Raw genomic sequence first — 17,231 nt, forward strand, 5'->3', positions numbered from 1 at the left:
GAACCCAAAACAACTTAACAAATCATATTACTTTAACACATAAAAACAACTTAACAAATCATATTACTTTAACACATAAAACCTGAAACAGCGCCAGTGCATAGACACAATAAAACATTACCTGTTTTATAAAGTAAAAGCAGGAATCCTGTGATAAATATGCCTTTTAAAAATAACATTCAGTGTGGTTTCACTTACCAGAATCCAGAAGACAGCAACTTCTCTTGAAGGCAGAAAGATGATGATGGGTTAGGCTGAGTCCTTAGAAGTTGGGGTGGTAGGAGATACAGCAAACTGGGGTGTAGAACAGAGAGGAAGAGGGTCATCTATTAACATCTTCTTGTCTAAATTTAACAGGACAATTCAGTTAGACTAACATAGAAGTGTAGACAGTACTATGTCAAAGGTCACAGTTTGTCTTCTGTTGTGACTGATGGGGAGGCTTGAAATGCATCACTATGCAGGCATTTTGGCCTCATACCTTATACTGTTGGATTGATGAAAAAGTCATGTACTTTCTGCTTGAAAAACAGAAAGTACATCAAGACTTTTCCAACACCCCAATACTACACAGTTCTTTGTAGGGGCTCAGAGCATCCTGAAAACCTGCCTAAGCTTAGGAGCCCTTTCAAAATTACAGTCATATTTCTCTGCAATCATTGCAGCACCTCCAAATATGGCACGAATCTCACACTAGTACTACACATTCACCTCCTTTCCAACTCTTTAAAGTTTCTGATACCTTAGTACACAACTTGCACCAAATTCACAAAATAAAACGAGATAAAGCACAGACACTCACAGACACTGCCCAGCACAACGGCGGCTTGACGCTGAATGTAGTTCCTGGAAAGAGTTTGGGCGGTGATGCTTCTCGCTCCGCTGGGTTCTGTGCAGCCTTTATAAAGGCTCCCTAAAAAATAAGCATGGTTTTGCTCTTCAACTTTCCTTATGGAAGTGAAAATCCACTTTGGATTTCTTTCAATTCATGTTACTAATGTTGAGGATTTTTTGGTAAAAGCCAAGTGGCTTAAATTTTGAAAAAGCAGGGGGATACCTGTTTTAGGTAGGAAAAAAAAAAGAGAGAAAAGGCTTTTGGTGGAGGAGTTCTTAAATTTTAGTATCAGACTCAGCTGGGAAGCTATAATTGGGTCTTTATCCAGAGTCAGCGGAGATGTGCGGTCAAGGAGCCCTGTTAAAACACTACTCCAGGCTCCCCTCATTCAGAGGCCTGTAGCCCTCCTCTGAGCCTCAGTCTTAACAGCCCTTCTTGTATTCTAAGATCCTCACTGGTGCCTCCCCTTTCTGCTCAATTAGAGTTGCTGCCCCTAACCCTTGCCTACCAAAACTATCAGCTGCATTAAATTAGACTCATCAGATCTTGTGAGCCATCTCCTCCTCTCCCAAAAGCCTGGCACCTAAATCCTGTTCCCCCACAACAGTAGCCAGGGTAGGTTTGAGGGCAGATATGTTTTAAAGTATGTGCTTTTTATCAATGTACAGATAAAATATTAAGCTGCGAATCTGAAACCATGAATATCAAGCTGGCATCATTTAAAGAGTGTAAAAACCAAAGCATACTAGCATAACCAAAAAAGTGAGTTCAAGACACTACAAAACAACCAGAAAATGTCATTAGAAAAATATTACATGGCAGGGCTGAGGGTCAGGAAAAGGGGGAGGCAGACACTCAAGGTATGTGTGTCTTGCAGGCCAGCATTAAAGCTCAGGTGGGCAGCATTAAAGCCCCGAGGGCTTGCTCTTAATCTCATAGAAATCCACTTCTTGGAAATGCATATATAAAATGTATCTTAGAAGTCACTAGGTAAAGGGAAATCTGCTGTATAAAAATTACTTCATAATAAGAAAAACCTGCCTCCTCATTATCTGTTTTATAAAGTCAAAATCTTTACCTACACTTCCAGTCCAGTTGTGACTGTGTCAGTAGCTTTAGCAAGTGCTGCTGAAGTCAACGTCATTCCTTAAAATAGATTCTATTGGAAAAACAATTTCCAAACAACAGAAACTTTCAGAAGAGGCCATATTAAAAGTCAGGGACTTTTAATCTAGTTTTTGTTTTACTTGTTGTTTGCCTTTGGCTAACAAATGCCTCCTAGTGGCCTGCTTTTTTTTTTTTTTTTATTCTTCCATGCATTATAAGTGGCATGTCAACATACCATCCTTCTGAAAGCAGTGAAATGTTCTGATGCTTTTTCACTAAGTCATTTCATTCCCCAGGTCCTTCTGGAGTGGAGAAAGGGTGTGTTGGGGGGTGTGTGTGTGTGCAGAATTACCTCCTGATAGCTACCCGAGTCCCTGACAGCTCTAAGGAGGCTCTCCCCCAGAAACGTTCTTAAGGCACGAGCTTCCCTGGTCCCAGGGTGGAGCCCATTCCCTGCAGTCTGCAGCTCTAGTTTCTCTTACAAGCATGAGGCTAGAAAATCTGAGGGTGACCTGTTGGACTCAGGGCTAGAAAAGAAGCAAAGTGGGAAAGAAAGATGTAAATGGTCCCTAGGGTCCTCCAAGCAAATTGAAAAATGAACTAATTTAGCAGTCAATACCAGGGTGCAACTGACCAGAAGAGTGCTTCTCTCATCTTTTTCTTATATCTGGAGAAACAGAAACATTCAAATAAGGGTCACATATGAAAGAGCAGAGTGGAGGAATGAAAGCTGAGTTTTCCTGAGCAAGATGTGGGCAAAGATATTACAAAAGTAATCCAACGTGGAGATTCCAGGCCCTTGAGGTCTTCAGTATTAAAGGGAAGGGTGGTGCTGGGGAAAGAGCATTTGCCACAGAGGAAGCAGCTCTTATTTATTGAGTCCTTATTCATAATCTGCCAGGTATTGTTTTATGTATTTTATATGTAGTGCTTCATTTCATACACTCAACAACTGTATAAAACAGGTATGACTATTCCATTTTACAGGTAAGAAAGTTGAGGCATAGGTAAGTTCAGTAATTTCCTGGGTCTTGCAACAAGTAAGAGCCAGGCTTCTTGGTAATGGGCAGGCTGCTTGGAGCCTGTGCTCTTAACTACTGTGCTCTACTGCCTCCCACTGGCGATGCTCTCATGACAAACATCTGAACCCTGAAAACATGTTAGATCAACATTGTCCAACAAAAATACTATGCAAATCCCTCATTAATTTAAAATGTTCTAGCAGTCACATTAAAAAGGTAAAATAACAATATATTTAATCCATTGTGTCCAAAATGTTGTCATTTCAATGTATAATCAACAACAAAATATATGGAGGTTTTTTTCACACAAAATCCTTGAAATCCAGGTGTGTTTTACATTTACTACACCACATAATTCCAAAAAGTCACATTGTTAGTGTGCAACAGTCAGGCATGACAAAGCTCCCAGGTTGGCAGCAGACACTCAGGACCTTAGAATTAAATGCAGCACTGACCTGGGCCCAAAGGATAGAGACACCCTTCTTCATCCACCTAGATGCATGTCTGCACCCTCACATCCCAAGAAATACCAGCAAGTGAAAACAAGACTTCTTTGCCATATAAAACTTTTTTTGGTACTTGGGCCAAAATCTTTTCTTGAGAAACATGACTCCAATGATTTTAAAGTCTTAAAATAATTATCTCCGCCAGGCCATGCCTGTTCCTCCCTTATTTATTACCGAAGAGCCTCTCCTCACTCATTTATGGCTGCAGGATCTTAAGTTTTATCTTGTTTTGAGTGAGAACACACTGTGCCCTTCCCCAGACATTTTGTAACCACAGATGTGGCCAGTATATATTCTCATAGATGCCTACCTGCTGCTTTCTTCACAGGAGTGTTGCTAACCTATTAGAAGTAGCCATGGTTCATCTGGGATGCTGGAAAAGGTCTTTAGTGCTTTATACTGTAGTAGCTGTTTCATTAGCATCTTGACTTATTTCTGCAAAATGTACTTTTTTTTTTTTTTTTTAGCTAAGGAACAAAAGCCTGTGAGGCCAGGCACAAGCTGTTAGGAGGTCATTAGTCTCGCTCAAATTCAGATCAGCTATAGTCCCTTATCTTGAAAGCAGCATAGCTAGTCCTGTGTGTATCACTCTCCTTATTAAATATCTAAAAGCAATAAGAATTAGGATAAACTAAGCATGATTCATTTCCTCCCCAGATACCACAGAGTTGCCTCACTTCTTGCAGAGGGATGCAGATATTTAGTGATAATTTTTATGTGGGATTTATTTTTTCCCATGAAAGCAAGGGAGAGCTTAATTATAATGTTTCATTAAGACATGTATCATCTCCCAAGCATATTACAAGGATTATTAGTCATTCTGCTGTCAATGAGGGAAGGTACTGTAAAATTGGGAAATTATATTAATATCATCAATAGAGTCAAAATAACATTTCACACAATGTTCAAGTTAAAAGGACTATACGAAACACCTAATTTCTCAAACTTCCCTGAAGGTAAGATTCACTTGGGATACTTTTAGGAATAAAAACTCCATGACACCATTTGAGGCCCAAGGAATCAGAATCTTGGATGAGCCCAAAAGCCTCAGGCTTACAAAGCATGCACACGTGACCTTAATCGTAGAGTCAGGGAGGTTAAGGGAACAGAGAAATTCCATCTTTGTTTCACAGATGAGGAGCCAGGGGTTCAGAGGAATGAAGGGGCCTGAGGAAATTCAAACAGCTAGTGTATGAATCTGCTGGGAATTCAAGCCATCTCTACTGACCCAAGTCAGGAAATTTCCAGGACACAGGGCACTGCATTTGAACTGCATAAGAAAGGAAAGCCATGACTTTCTTCTGTTTAAAAAACAAAAAGGCAGCAAATAGTAATCTACTCAAGAAGTAGGTTTTATATAATCTCCTTGACTATTCATATTTCAAAAAAAATCCATGATAAAGCTTTATGTGTGTGCATGCAATGTGCATTCCTTTTCTACTTACCAGATACCCAGAAAAGACCATCTTTAGTGACTGAACTCTAATTTTTTCCATCACTGTTTAAATACTCCTGGAGTATAACTGTCACTCTTTTGGATTCTAACTCTTTTTGAATCAGTCATTTAAGTCTATAACCAAACTCTTTCTCTTTTGTTCTATGTTGATGGCAGGGTTGTTCTTTAAAAAGTAGATCATTGTTGAAAAATTCAGCAAAATCATAATCTCTACTAGCATAAAGTATAGCTGGAAAATGTAGTAAGAAATGTTTTCCCCTGCATCAGAAAGTATTTTTTGCATCACCTTCTTCATATTATTTTCATTGTTTCCACAGACTGTCCAAAACCTCCAAACATTCCCATGATTATGTTGGGGGTCTCTTTAGCTATCCTTCTCATTGGTGTCGTCTTATTGTGCATTTGGAAGCTGCTGGTATCATTTCATGATCGTAAAGAAGTTGCAAAATTTGAAGCAGAGCGATCAAAGGCCAAGTGGCAAACAGTAAGTGAGTTCTTGTGGGGTTTCTCTAGGAGAGAAAGTACCTTATGGCAGAGAGTGGGGTGAGGGGTCACAGGTTTCTTCTGCTCTAAAAGAAGATTAAAATGCCATGATCTTTCTATGCCCTTCTCACCATGTCCCCAACAGCTTTGATTTCTAGTCAGCTATGAGAACAAAGAAACCTCTGCCCATCATCTGGGACCCTAATGGTGTCAGGGCACACTCTTCTCTTCCAGCACATGAAACTCCTATGTATCTACTTAGGGACATCACAGGCATATATTTTATTCCTTATCACCAGGAGCATCTGCAGTCCCCATTCATTAAAGCATAGGTGCTGAATCTAAACATTTCCATAAATTGGTTATGTTATAGCTAATGGAATAATGTTCATGAGCACTATGACAGTTCATGCCAATTTCCATGGAAATAGTCATTACTGATAATCGGTTACAAAGCAAAATTGAGAAGACTTTCTAAAATACATCTAGTTAGTTTTTTTTGAATAACATAAATTTTAAATAGCGATCTGAAAAAAGTTATCAACCTTTAAATATATGTGCTCACTAGATATAATTTAGGTGTCATCTCTTCACACTAGGCAGACACAAAGCAGGACGCCAATTTTCTATGTTTCTATTCCACAGGAGAGATAATTACATTTCTAGAGGCCCAGAGAAACAATTTCATGGTTTTAATTTCATCTCTCTATCTCTAATGGTGTGTCCAGCTATCTAATAGCAATTATCTTACATTGCTGATTCTAAAAACAGTGATATCACCGGAGAAAATAAAGGCAAACACAATACTCCTTTGGGTTTATCTGCCCAAGTAAATTGATGTTAACACTTTTTCTCTAAGTCTATAATGATATCATCAATAGCTACAGCAAATGGAATTTTCTGTTTTGGGTAAATTTATCTTGATAAGGAATGTTTATATCTTATGAAGCTATTTTAAAAATAATCATAACATATGGTTCAGGATAGTATGTGATGAAAACTATCATCTACTTCATCTTCTCATTAAAAATGCCTTTAGAAAAATACACTAAAAATGCACTGTTTGAATCTTGTTTTGATCCTGATTTGATTTGATAGCAACTATAAAAATATATTTTAGAACAATTGGAAAAATATTAATATAGACTAAATGATAGCAAGAAATTATTATTAATTCAGATCAGTAGCTGATAATGGAATGACAACTTTGCTAATATATACATACTATAGTATATGCATACTTTGGAGTGAAAAGAAATAAAGGCTAGTCTGTTTTGAAATAATTCACAGAGTGAGGGGGATAATTGAAGTAAGTGTGGTAAAATCTTGATAATTATTAAATCTGGGTGATAGATCTACTGATATTAATTATATAGCTTCCCTCCTCTTTTACATGTCTTTTTTTTTTTTCATAATCAAACAAAACCCTTTAGGAAAGTAAATCATGGATTTGCAATGAAGATATAATTTATCCACCTTTAACAATGTAAAATGTAATCTGGTGTGTTAATCTGGGATTGACAGATTGATAGAGGGCTGCAACAGTTATCTTTACATGATCTCTTATAGATGTTATTTTTAACTATCACCAACTATGCCTAGCATCTCATAGAGCTATGCCTACTAATGATTAGAAGGCTGATCAAGTGAAAGAATCTAGCACAAAAAACAATAGCAGATGTTAGCTAGATCACCACCAGCCCTGGGAAATAGTCTTGGCATTTCCATTTCCATTTAAAGGAATTGAGGCAATGAGTGGTTAAAAGACTTCCCAAACTGTTGGCCCATGGTGGCGTTAAGGTCTAATTGCAGGTTCTTCCCAACACAGCCTTACCTGCCTGGAAATAATAGCAGGTGTCCCACAAACAAGCACTTAGTCAATTATCTGATGTGCATCTACTAACCAGCACATTTTAATGTTCTCATACAAAGCACAAGTTACTGACAAATGATTAATATCTTTAAAATAGCATTTTAATTAACAGTTAATTTTCCCAAAACATGAATTGTTTTCCCTCAGGATGTAGAACATGACTGAAATTCAAATGCCAGATTTTTGTTCTTCTAAAATGGAACAAAATATGCATTAAACAGATAAAAGCATAAATGAAAATATTGTTCCCTTGTTAAATTGAATTTCTTTGAATAACTAATGTTTGATGTTCTTGACTAGATAATGATGGATAATAATTATTTACTTGTTTGCAAAAGAGGTTTAATTCAAACAATTCAATTCAAATTTCACTAATATACCCGATTAAAAAAGAAAAAAGAAACTTCCTCATTGCATCCATTTGGGCATCCTCATTTTTTTTTTGTTTGCCCCTAGACCTTCTCTTTTCTTTACAAAATGAATTTGACTAGTCTTTAAAACTTATAGGTCCCATTTGAGTCTGAGGATTAAAAACCTCGTTCCTGCCTCCTGAAATATTTCATCATGGCCATAAAAAAAAGTTCTATTACTTTAAAAAAATAATAACCCCATATTCTGTATGGAAACACAAAGGGAAGATATTTAAATTCATCTTTGATTAGACATTTTTTCTAGGATGGCAACTCATTAACTAGCGGCAGAAACTGTTCTGCCTGACATTTCTAGCCGTCATGGACTGATTTTATACTGTGCTAAGCAAATCAGGTCTGTGACGGGCAGTTAGACAGTCATTAAGAGAGCAGTGGGTCATGGCAGAGAGATTACTTATTACCACTTTTTTTCAAGCTCTAAAAATGTGCCATTGCATTTGCTGAATCCATAGCCTAATCAGCACCCCCAAGTTCCTGGGGCAGTCAGCCTGGTCACCACAGATGTTTAGGGGAATTGACCTTTTCTAAACAGTAAAGAATATACACCACCCAAAATGGATCCCCACTAAGTGTGTCAGCTGGGGATTCTATGTAGGGAGGATGCCACTCTAAGCTAGAAAGCAATACTGGACACTGCCACACTTCCTCCTGCCAACAAAACCTAATTTGAGTTCATTTCCCGAGCACTGATCATCAGCTGAGTCAAGGAAACTTCAGCTATGCACACCCCGCCCCCCCCAAGCAATATGGACTTTTAAACTTTCACTCATCCTCTCACCCTCTGCTTTGTCCATTGCTTCCTATTATTATGCCCAGACCTATAACTAGCTTTTAAGATGATCCCCAAAATATTGTAGATACAAATAAGTAAGATGCTTCAAAATACATAAGGGACTATGATGACGGTTCATGGGTGGCAAGAATTTTACAGACTCTTTCTCCTGAGAGGAGAAAATTTTCATTGCACAAGAAAAAACAATGATATAAAATGTACATATACATACACACACACACACAAAATTACACAGTGAAAACTGCATAAAAGGAAACATTCAACTGTCTACAAATATGGGATATTCAGTCAATTGCAACTCAAGTCACCTCCCTTATAGTGCATATAAATTATATTTATGTGGGGTGCAAGTGCATTTTGATATGTTTGATATGGTATGGGTTGGAGCCTACAAAATTTCTCAAGATCACAGCTGGCCCTGCTCATACCGTTAACATTCTGATATTTGCTTTTTTCTATTCCCTAAAGCAACTTCTTCCCTGGAAGAGTAAACCTACCCTTATTTTTAACCTGCCCTATGTTTTCTTTTTGATTAGGTCCCTGGTTTTTCTGTAGCCAATTTAAACTAAATAGCTTCTGGTCTCCTAAACTTTAATAAATTGCGTATATGTTCTTTATTTGTAAATGAACCTCCACCTGTATGTAATACCTCATCAGTCTGTCCTCAACCCTCCAAATCTCACATTCCCGTGTTAGCAGGACTAAATAAGGGCAGTGTCTTCTCAGAATATCCAACCTGCCTGCATGAGTAGAAATAATGTGGTGACTTGGTCTTCACTCATCTTTTCCCACCAAGGAACCACCCTCATTATCAAGGTAGTCTCTCTCCACAGGCACATGAACAAAGTTAATATGCTCCCAGAGTGGGGGTGAGGAGGTCAAGCAACTGGCTCTGGGTAATATAGAAACAGGTGCAGATGTGATTCCTCCTCACCATGACGAATACAAAGGCAGCAAGTAGACAAGGCCAAGGAATGTGTTTCAGTGTTACTCAGTTCTTCTGAAAGCTGGGAGAAACTTAATAAGAAAGTGAATACCAAAATGCCTTTTACAAATATCTGCCAAGAAATTGCTATCATCTCTATAATACATGAACTAAAGAGACCAAAGTAATTTAGAAGGTTACTTTATTAGAACATGGGTTCTAATGTACTTCAAAACAGGCTTGGAAATGTGTACCAAAATCATTAGGGGGAGAGATCAGCAAGCTTCCTCCAGGACCTAAAAGGAAAGGAAATTCCGAATGTGAAGAACAGTAAGATGAGGTTGCATTTGCTCCAAGCACTTTCTATATGTCAGGCAACATCCTGAAATATGTTACCTTATGGACAAAGTAGGTAGTTTGGTATGGCCATTTTAATAGATGAGCACCCCAAGTCTTGTAACTGCTTAACTAAGCTCACCAAGGTGGTGTAGGGTTTGAACCAAAGCTGTCCAATGCCAAAACCTGTGTCATCAACTTGGGATACTAGGAAAGAAGACATTTCTCACCAATCATTTTGTGCCCACCTGGAACAGTTAAAGCAAAGGAGGGAAGCTGTAGGATTATAGTGGTGTTTCCTCAAACACCTAGGAAGAATTAATCCTCTGATCTTGGTGACAATGTTCAGCCAAACAACTCAGCTGAGTGATCCAGGCATCAGAAACCAGCCTCTTCACTTTGCCTGACCCACCTGGGACCTGTTTCCTACCCTGAGCCAGTCTCCTGCAATTCTGTTTACAGTCTTTCCCAGAAAGAAAAAGCCACATAGGACTATTATACCAGAGTAGCTATTTTATTTTCTGGGGATCTTTCCCTGCTTCTATCAGCAGTTAGTTATTAGTCCTTTTGGATTTTGACCTCATTTTAGCAAGATTATGGGTACTCTGATTTGATGCCTCTCACCAGCAACGTATTTCTTAAAGCTAAATACTGTGTATTTCATACTTGTGTGTATCTACCAGTTTACTCTTCCTGTTTTTTACTTTACATTTTGCTTTGGGGTCACTTATTGGTTCTTACTATTCAATTAATAATACTGAGTGCCTACCAAGAGCTTGGCACTGTTTTTAGTGCTGGTGAAACAACAGTGAACAAAGCAGTCGAAGCCATAAAGTGAAGTTGCATAGAGCCTAAAATGCTGCAGTATGAAAATCAATCAAAATTATTCAAAAGGCTTCCAAGATTAAGCCAACTCTTTCTTTATTTTGTAGTGTACAATGAAAAAAATATTTAGGTATATTAAAAGAGTGTTAAAATAAAATAAAGTATACATACTTTCATTTGACCTTTTTTTTTTTTTTTTAGGGAACCAATCCACTGTATAGAGGTTCCACCAGTACCTTTAAAAATGTAACCTACAAACACAGAGAAAAACAAAAGATGAGCCTTTCCACAACAGATGGCTAGAAATACTTTATGCACAGAAAAAGTCTGTCTCACTGTTATGAAATGTTAATGCACTATTTAATTTTTTTCTTTGTTGGTTTAAGATAATAATAGGTCATTTGGATATCAGTTATTCTCAGTATGAAGGTTAGAGACTATGTTGACAGGTTCAAAATCAAGAAGAGAAATATCCTTAGCAAAGGGGTGACTTTGGGTTTCAGTTGAAGAATAGTAACTCTGGTGAGTTAATGCCTCAAAAAATCATCAAAATGTTTCATAGGGGCCTGATTTGCATTTGAAAAATGTTTAAAATTAGAATCTCATTTGTTGTAAGCATACAGGTACCTGAAGTCTTGGTCTCAGCAAAGTCACAAAGTCCATATGCTCACATTATACACTCACACTTGCCAATTACTTCTAAACATTTAGAAAATCTGCCCTTTCTTAAAAGGAAGATTTTTAAAAATCTGTCAAAAATGAGACTCTGATTTTACTTCAGCAGCAATGCTGCAATTTTTCTAAAGACGTACCAAATACAAGAATGTAAACGTAGCATTAGAAATTTTGTGGATTTGTGTGATGAACTTAAAAATTTGGTACAGAAATAAGTGCTTTATTTGTTTTATTGCTGAGAAAGAAGTGATTTTTAATTAGGAAGTCACCAATAAAATAAAAAACAAGATAACAGACTTATTTAATTTATGATTACTTACCTGAAAATTAAACTTCTATGTTAGTTTTCTACTTCACCTCCCATACTTCTAAATCTATTTTACCATTTTACTCAGTTTTATGGTCTTCCAAATCCTGTATTTGTCATATGAAAGTTTTAATGACTTTGTTTTTAAAATTTCCTTAACTGGCTAGTTTATACAAAAAGACCTCCAGTAATACAAAAGGAACATGAGTAAAACAGAATAAAACTGTAAATGGTTTTAAATCAAAAGTACTAATTCTCTCATGAGTAATAGGCATTTTCATCTATATTCTTTTCCCATTTTCATAATCCCATGTACACACTTCAACTGCATATAGTGAATATCATATTGACTTTAAGCAGTAAGATTTTACATGCAGATAACTAGGGATCCTTCACTTGACGGGAGAGATGGACTGTACAGAATATAATATCTTGTGGTTATGACTGCTTTACGAAACACTTTCAACTTACTTGATCCTCATTAGGAAATAATGGTTCAGAGAGTGAATAGAACTGAGTCCAAAATCTAGATTTTCTAATTCTAGCCCTGTCCTCTTTCCATGGCCCATGACTAACTCTTGCCAGTAAAATAGTGAAAGACATTTGTTAAGACATAAAAGACATTTGAAAATGTACTGAGACTATACACCATTTAAACAATGGGAGCACAGGTGAGATGTAATTTCACTCAGTGTTTATTATACTTGGGCTAATTATAATGTGAAATCATTAGCTAGGTGAATAGTTTATGATGTAATGGAAGCTCCATGTTTATTTGTTGAATTGGCACAGAGTTATCTATGATAAAGTTCTTCAGCTCTGCTGGGTAAATCTGTAAACAATTGAACACACTGGTAGAACATTTTTTTTGTTTGTTTCTAAATAACTCAGGTAAATCAGACACTTGGGGAGACATAGCTATATTGAAAGAATGACTAAATAATCAGGTTGGGAACCTGGAGGGCTGATGTGACTTCAGTGTTCCTGACTGAGGCCCAGGGTCAAGAGAAAATCTAGAGCAACAAGGAAGTTGCAATACTGATGACACAGCTGTAGTTTTCACCTTTATATGTGATATTTTGTGTTGTTACTGGAGTGGGATTTTAGAAATATAAATTTACTTTGTGTGTTTATTGGGGAAAGTAGAGAAGAATCTGCTATTTCTCTGAATATTGTTTTGACCCAAGGCTGGACCTTGAAAATGTCAAAACATTAACAGTAGTACTTCTGTTCACTGAAGAGTTATGTTACATGAAGATAAAAATGTGTTTTTCTTTTTTGTAAGTTGTTTTATTGTATTTTGTGTTGATATAAATAAATGTGGTAATTTAAATAGTACCTTAGGTGGATGATAATTCCTTTTCTACACTTGGTATATAACCCTCTTGTTGGAATTCTGAATCCCTGTATGACTGCTCTGACCGCCTTATTGATCTCAGTATGGGCCCAAACAGGACAGTAAAGAGAGGCAGCCATCCAAGACGAGAGACAGCAGGGAGTCTTTACAGCATGTGTAGACTATTATATGTAAACTCTATAATTGGCTACATGGTTATAATACCCACATCAAGGGACTTTTCAAAACAGGCCTGGATATTACCTGTGTTATGTGAAATTAAGTTCTTTGGGGTTAATGCAATGGGATGAATTCTGGTGCCCTGAAAATCATGTGTTGAAGTCCTCACTCCTAGTACTTCACAATTTGAGTGTATTTGGAGGTAAGTCCTGTAAAGAGGTACTTAAAGTCATTGGGCTGAGCTTTAATTCAATATGATGGGTGTCCTTGAAAGAGGACACAAACGAAACGGGCCTTGAGGGAAGAGCACGTGGAGTCCAGGGAGAAGACAGTTATATACAGCACAAGGAAAGAACCTGCAGAAGAAGCCAACCCAGCTAACACCTGATCTGAGTCTACTAGTCTCTAAAACTGTGAGTGATTCCTGTTGTTCTGCCACCCACTCAGTGGTAACTTTGTTAGAGTGGTCCCAGAAAACTAAGCCAAGTAGTGCTTCCTAGTCATTCTTTGGTAGACTCCATGGTGACAGCCTTATTTTCCAAATCAGGAAAATCAAGCAGAAAGGTATTCAATGTTCACCAAAGGCATCCACTTTTTAAAAGCCCTTTTCTGGGCCCTCCTTGGTGGCACAGTAGGTTAAAGCACAGCACTAAGAAGCTAAAGCCACTTCAGCATGAGTTCGATCCCCACCTGCCTGCATGGCATGGCAGACCTCTCCTGACCTGCCCACTGCTCCCCTTAGCAGTATATTTCAGTCAATCTGCCTGTTCTGCTCCCCACTCTGTCTCTGGTGAATCCTCTCACCCCCCACCCAAACCTCTGGCCTGTATCCCAGTTCTGTATGTATTTAAAAAAAAAAAAAGCCCTTTTCTTAGAAAAGCCTCTTCCTTACAAAAGACAGGGAATGTTAGGTCTAGAGAGCTTATATCCTGAAACAAACTTTCTTAAAAAGTAAAGGTCAGAGGGGACCTCCCTGGTGGTGCAAGAGGTTATGTCTCAGCACTATGAAACTATCAGCAGTCACTGCAGCATGAGTTCAAGCCCTGGCCAGGGAGCTAACCACATGGGGCATCAGACCTCACCTATCTTGCCCGCTGCTCCACTCAGCAGTGTATTTTAGTAAATTCTCCTGTTCTGCTCCTATTCTGTCTCTGGTGAATCTTCTCACCGCCCTCCCCCCCCAACCCCAGCACCTCTGGCCTGGGCCCAAGTTCTTGTATGCACAAATAAATCTTTAAAAATAAAAGTCAAGGTCAGAATCTAGAAATCCAGAAACTTCCCATTTTGAGTAGGACCAAGAAAGTAATTTTGTCTTTAAATTTTCACCAGTAAGATGGTAGCAATGCCTATACCTATATGTGGCACCTATAATAATTCTTGATACCTAGTAGGATTTTCATATGTTGTTTCAATCAACATTTTTTATTGAGAGCTTAGTAAATGATGAACACAGATCCTATGATTATGGATGATGCAATGAACCACAAAGGAAGATCCAGTTTTCCAAGAACATCTGTGGGATTTGTAAATTTGTTACTGACACAAATGGCGTGAGAATTAAATCTATGCCTTTCCAGTGCCCTGTCTTTCCCAGGGTCTAGTTCAAGGACCAGCTTATGAAATGACAAGCTGCTCAGGCATCCACACTACTTGCTTTTTGCTGGTTGTACAACCAAAAGGGAGAAAACAGAGTCAAGTTTTCCGCCCTAGAGTGGCTCAGAGGTTCTAGCTAACTTAGAGATTTCAATCAAATCTCTAGATATGTGTTTTATGAGGAAATTTATTGGTCAACTAATATTTTTTTTAGCCTGAAACATATTTACCTTCAAGGTAAATACAGTTTGCATAGCAGTCTATCCTGTTTCAATATCGAAAGACAGTACATTATGAAACTCATTTTGCTCATCAATAACTGTGAGAGGTCATTACATTTTTTTCAATTCAACTGGTTTTGCTAAACTTAGGATAGGGGATGTGTGTATGTGTGTATACATACACATAAACATGCCCACGCTACATAGTTCTTCCTTATTTTTAGTAGATTTATTAGTATTTAATACTTATTTACATCTGTGCTATTTAATAAAGGTATCTTACTGGATACAGATATTCTTTAATAGATGTCTCTATTATTTCTTTCTCATGTTAACAGAGGTAACTTACCTGTATTAAATAACTCACATTGCTAGTAAAAACAGGTGACACCTGTTCCAAATGCTTTGATTATGCTTCATCATCCAGACCAAGTTTATACCATCCTGTGTGTGTGTGGAGGGGGTGGTTATTGTTAATTTCTCCTATTTTTTAGATGAGGAAACTGAGGTCCACATATGTTAAATAACTTTTGCAGATCCCACGCACAACAAGCAAACTTTGAAACAAGGATTTGAACTCACACAATCATAAAACTAAGTTGTTAACTATTACGTTATACAGTCAAATACCACATAGTAATATTATTACAAGAGAAATAATAGTGATAACAAGTCCTTATTATCTGCTATAACCGAATTATGCAATATGGCACCACATTTAGTCCTTGAGAACTAGTGTTGTTTTAACATGTCACTAAGAAAGAAACTGCTACTCAAAAAGCTATAAATGTCAAGGGCTGGACTTAGACCTAAGCATATTTCTCTCTGAAGTCCTCCATCTAAGCACTGCTATATAGAAAGTCACTGACAGACTCACCTTTGGCCCTGCCCTTTCCTCTGTATGCAAAGAAGGTGCTCCTATAATCAGCTCCTGATAAGATATGTCTTAGAGTTGCTTTCCCAGATGTAGTAATAGATTTGCTCTGATCCAAGCAGGTTTAACTGTTGGGTTATGATGAAATCTAGTAGTAAAATAGAGGCCCTTTCAGGGCATTAGACTAATCAACCAAATTAGTGAGCCTAAGAATCAGCCTGGGGCAGGCACATAGGGCTCAGTCCTCATTCTTGACAGCCTGCCTGCCACTATAAATCACACATCTCCGTGGACCCCCATGATGCACACTCATGTGCAGTTCAACATCACAAGCTCTGGAGGCAAAATATAGGTCATTTTGGATCTGATGGCCTTAGCATGTCAAGGACTCTCTTCTCAGCAGCAAAGACTTCCACATCCAAGCAAGCATATTCTCAAAATGCCACTGTTTTATGTTCAATGGATGGAACTGCTTGTCTGAGAGGAGACACTCCCTCTTCCTATAATGTCCCTGCCTAGTGTGCATACTGTGGTCCCCATGATGACCCTGTTCCCTGGAAGCTGATACAGTGGAAGCATCACCTGTGAGCCTTCATTCAGCACAGCAAAGGGCTCTACCTGCTTGATAGTGAAAAGAAGTTGGAGAGAAAAGATGATGGCCAAATGCCCCTCTTTGGTAGCTTTAGAAGGGATAGACAGGATAGGGGAGGAAGTGGGGTTCGTGGTGATAGAAATGGAGTTTAAAAAGTTCATGACTGTGGCATAAGAGTTTCCCCAATATGGGAATTCTGAAGCTCTTGTCTTTATTCCCCCCTAACTAATGGAGATACAAGTGGTGATTAGTCTTTAAAATGAAAGATTATGACCATTTAAAAATTTTTCTTTTAAAGTTCTTTTCAGTATACATTGTATAAAGTTCCTGGAGTTCAAGTTATGATGGCCTTTATGAAATGTCTTAACAAAAAAATACACATTAATGCTTTCATGCTACTAATTAATTTAACAGTTCTTTCTTTTTTTAAAGATGTAGTTATCTATGCATATAGAATTGAGGTACAGGCCAGAGGTGTGGGAGGGTGAGAAGATTCTCCAGATACAGAGTAGGGAGCAGAAAAGGCAGACCAACTGAATACAATGCTGAGGGAAGCAGTGGGTGAGTAGGGAGAGGTCTGCCATTCCATGTGGGTCATCTCCCTGGCTGGGGATCAAACTCATGCTGCAGTGGCTGTGATTGTGTCATGGTGCTGTACTTTTAACCCATAGGCCACCACAGAGGGCCCTAAATTAACAGTTATTTCATATCTCTTCCCCTTTTATTATAAATTAATTTGTTCCATATGTTGCTTTTAAAACTTGGTCTCCTTTATTGTTTGTCTCCTTCTATAATGACAATATTCTCTATATAATGCTATTAGTTTTATAAATACCGAAATGGAATAATAAAAATTAAAAT

The 17,231-nt window shown here is 37.8% G+C and overlaps 1 protein-coding gene across 4 annotated transcripts in view; it reads left to right on the top strand.

Annotated features, from left to right (window-relative positions):
* ITGB6 (integrin, beta 6) overlaps nt 1–12,884 on the top strand; it is a 105,616-nt gene extending 92,732 nt beyond the window's left edge. For all 4 annotated transcript variants that reach the window (XM_012728619.1, XM_012728622.1, XM_012728627.1 and 1 more), the window contains 2 exons: nt 5,244–5,410; nt 10,794–12,884. In XM_012728619.1, coding sequence (XP_012584073.1) covers nt 5,244–5,410; nt 10,794–10,895 — 269 coding nt within the window. In that variant the 3' untranslated portion in view covers nt 10,896–12,884. The remainder of the gene's footprint in view (nt 1–5,243; nt 5,411–10,793) is intronic.
* The last annotated feature ends 4,347 nt before the right edge of the window (nt 12,885–17,231 follow it).

This window comes from Condylura cristata, unplaced genomic scaffold (genome assembly GCF_000260355.1).
Source record: "Condylura cristata isolate star-nosed mole 26May11 unplaced genomic scaffold, ConCri1.0 scaffold00002, whole genome shotgun sequence".
Taxonomy (NCBI): domain Eukaryota; kingdom Metazoa; phylum Chordata; class Mammalia; order Eulipotyphla; family Talpidae; genus Condylura; species Condylura cristata.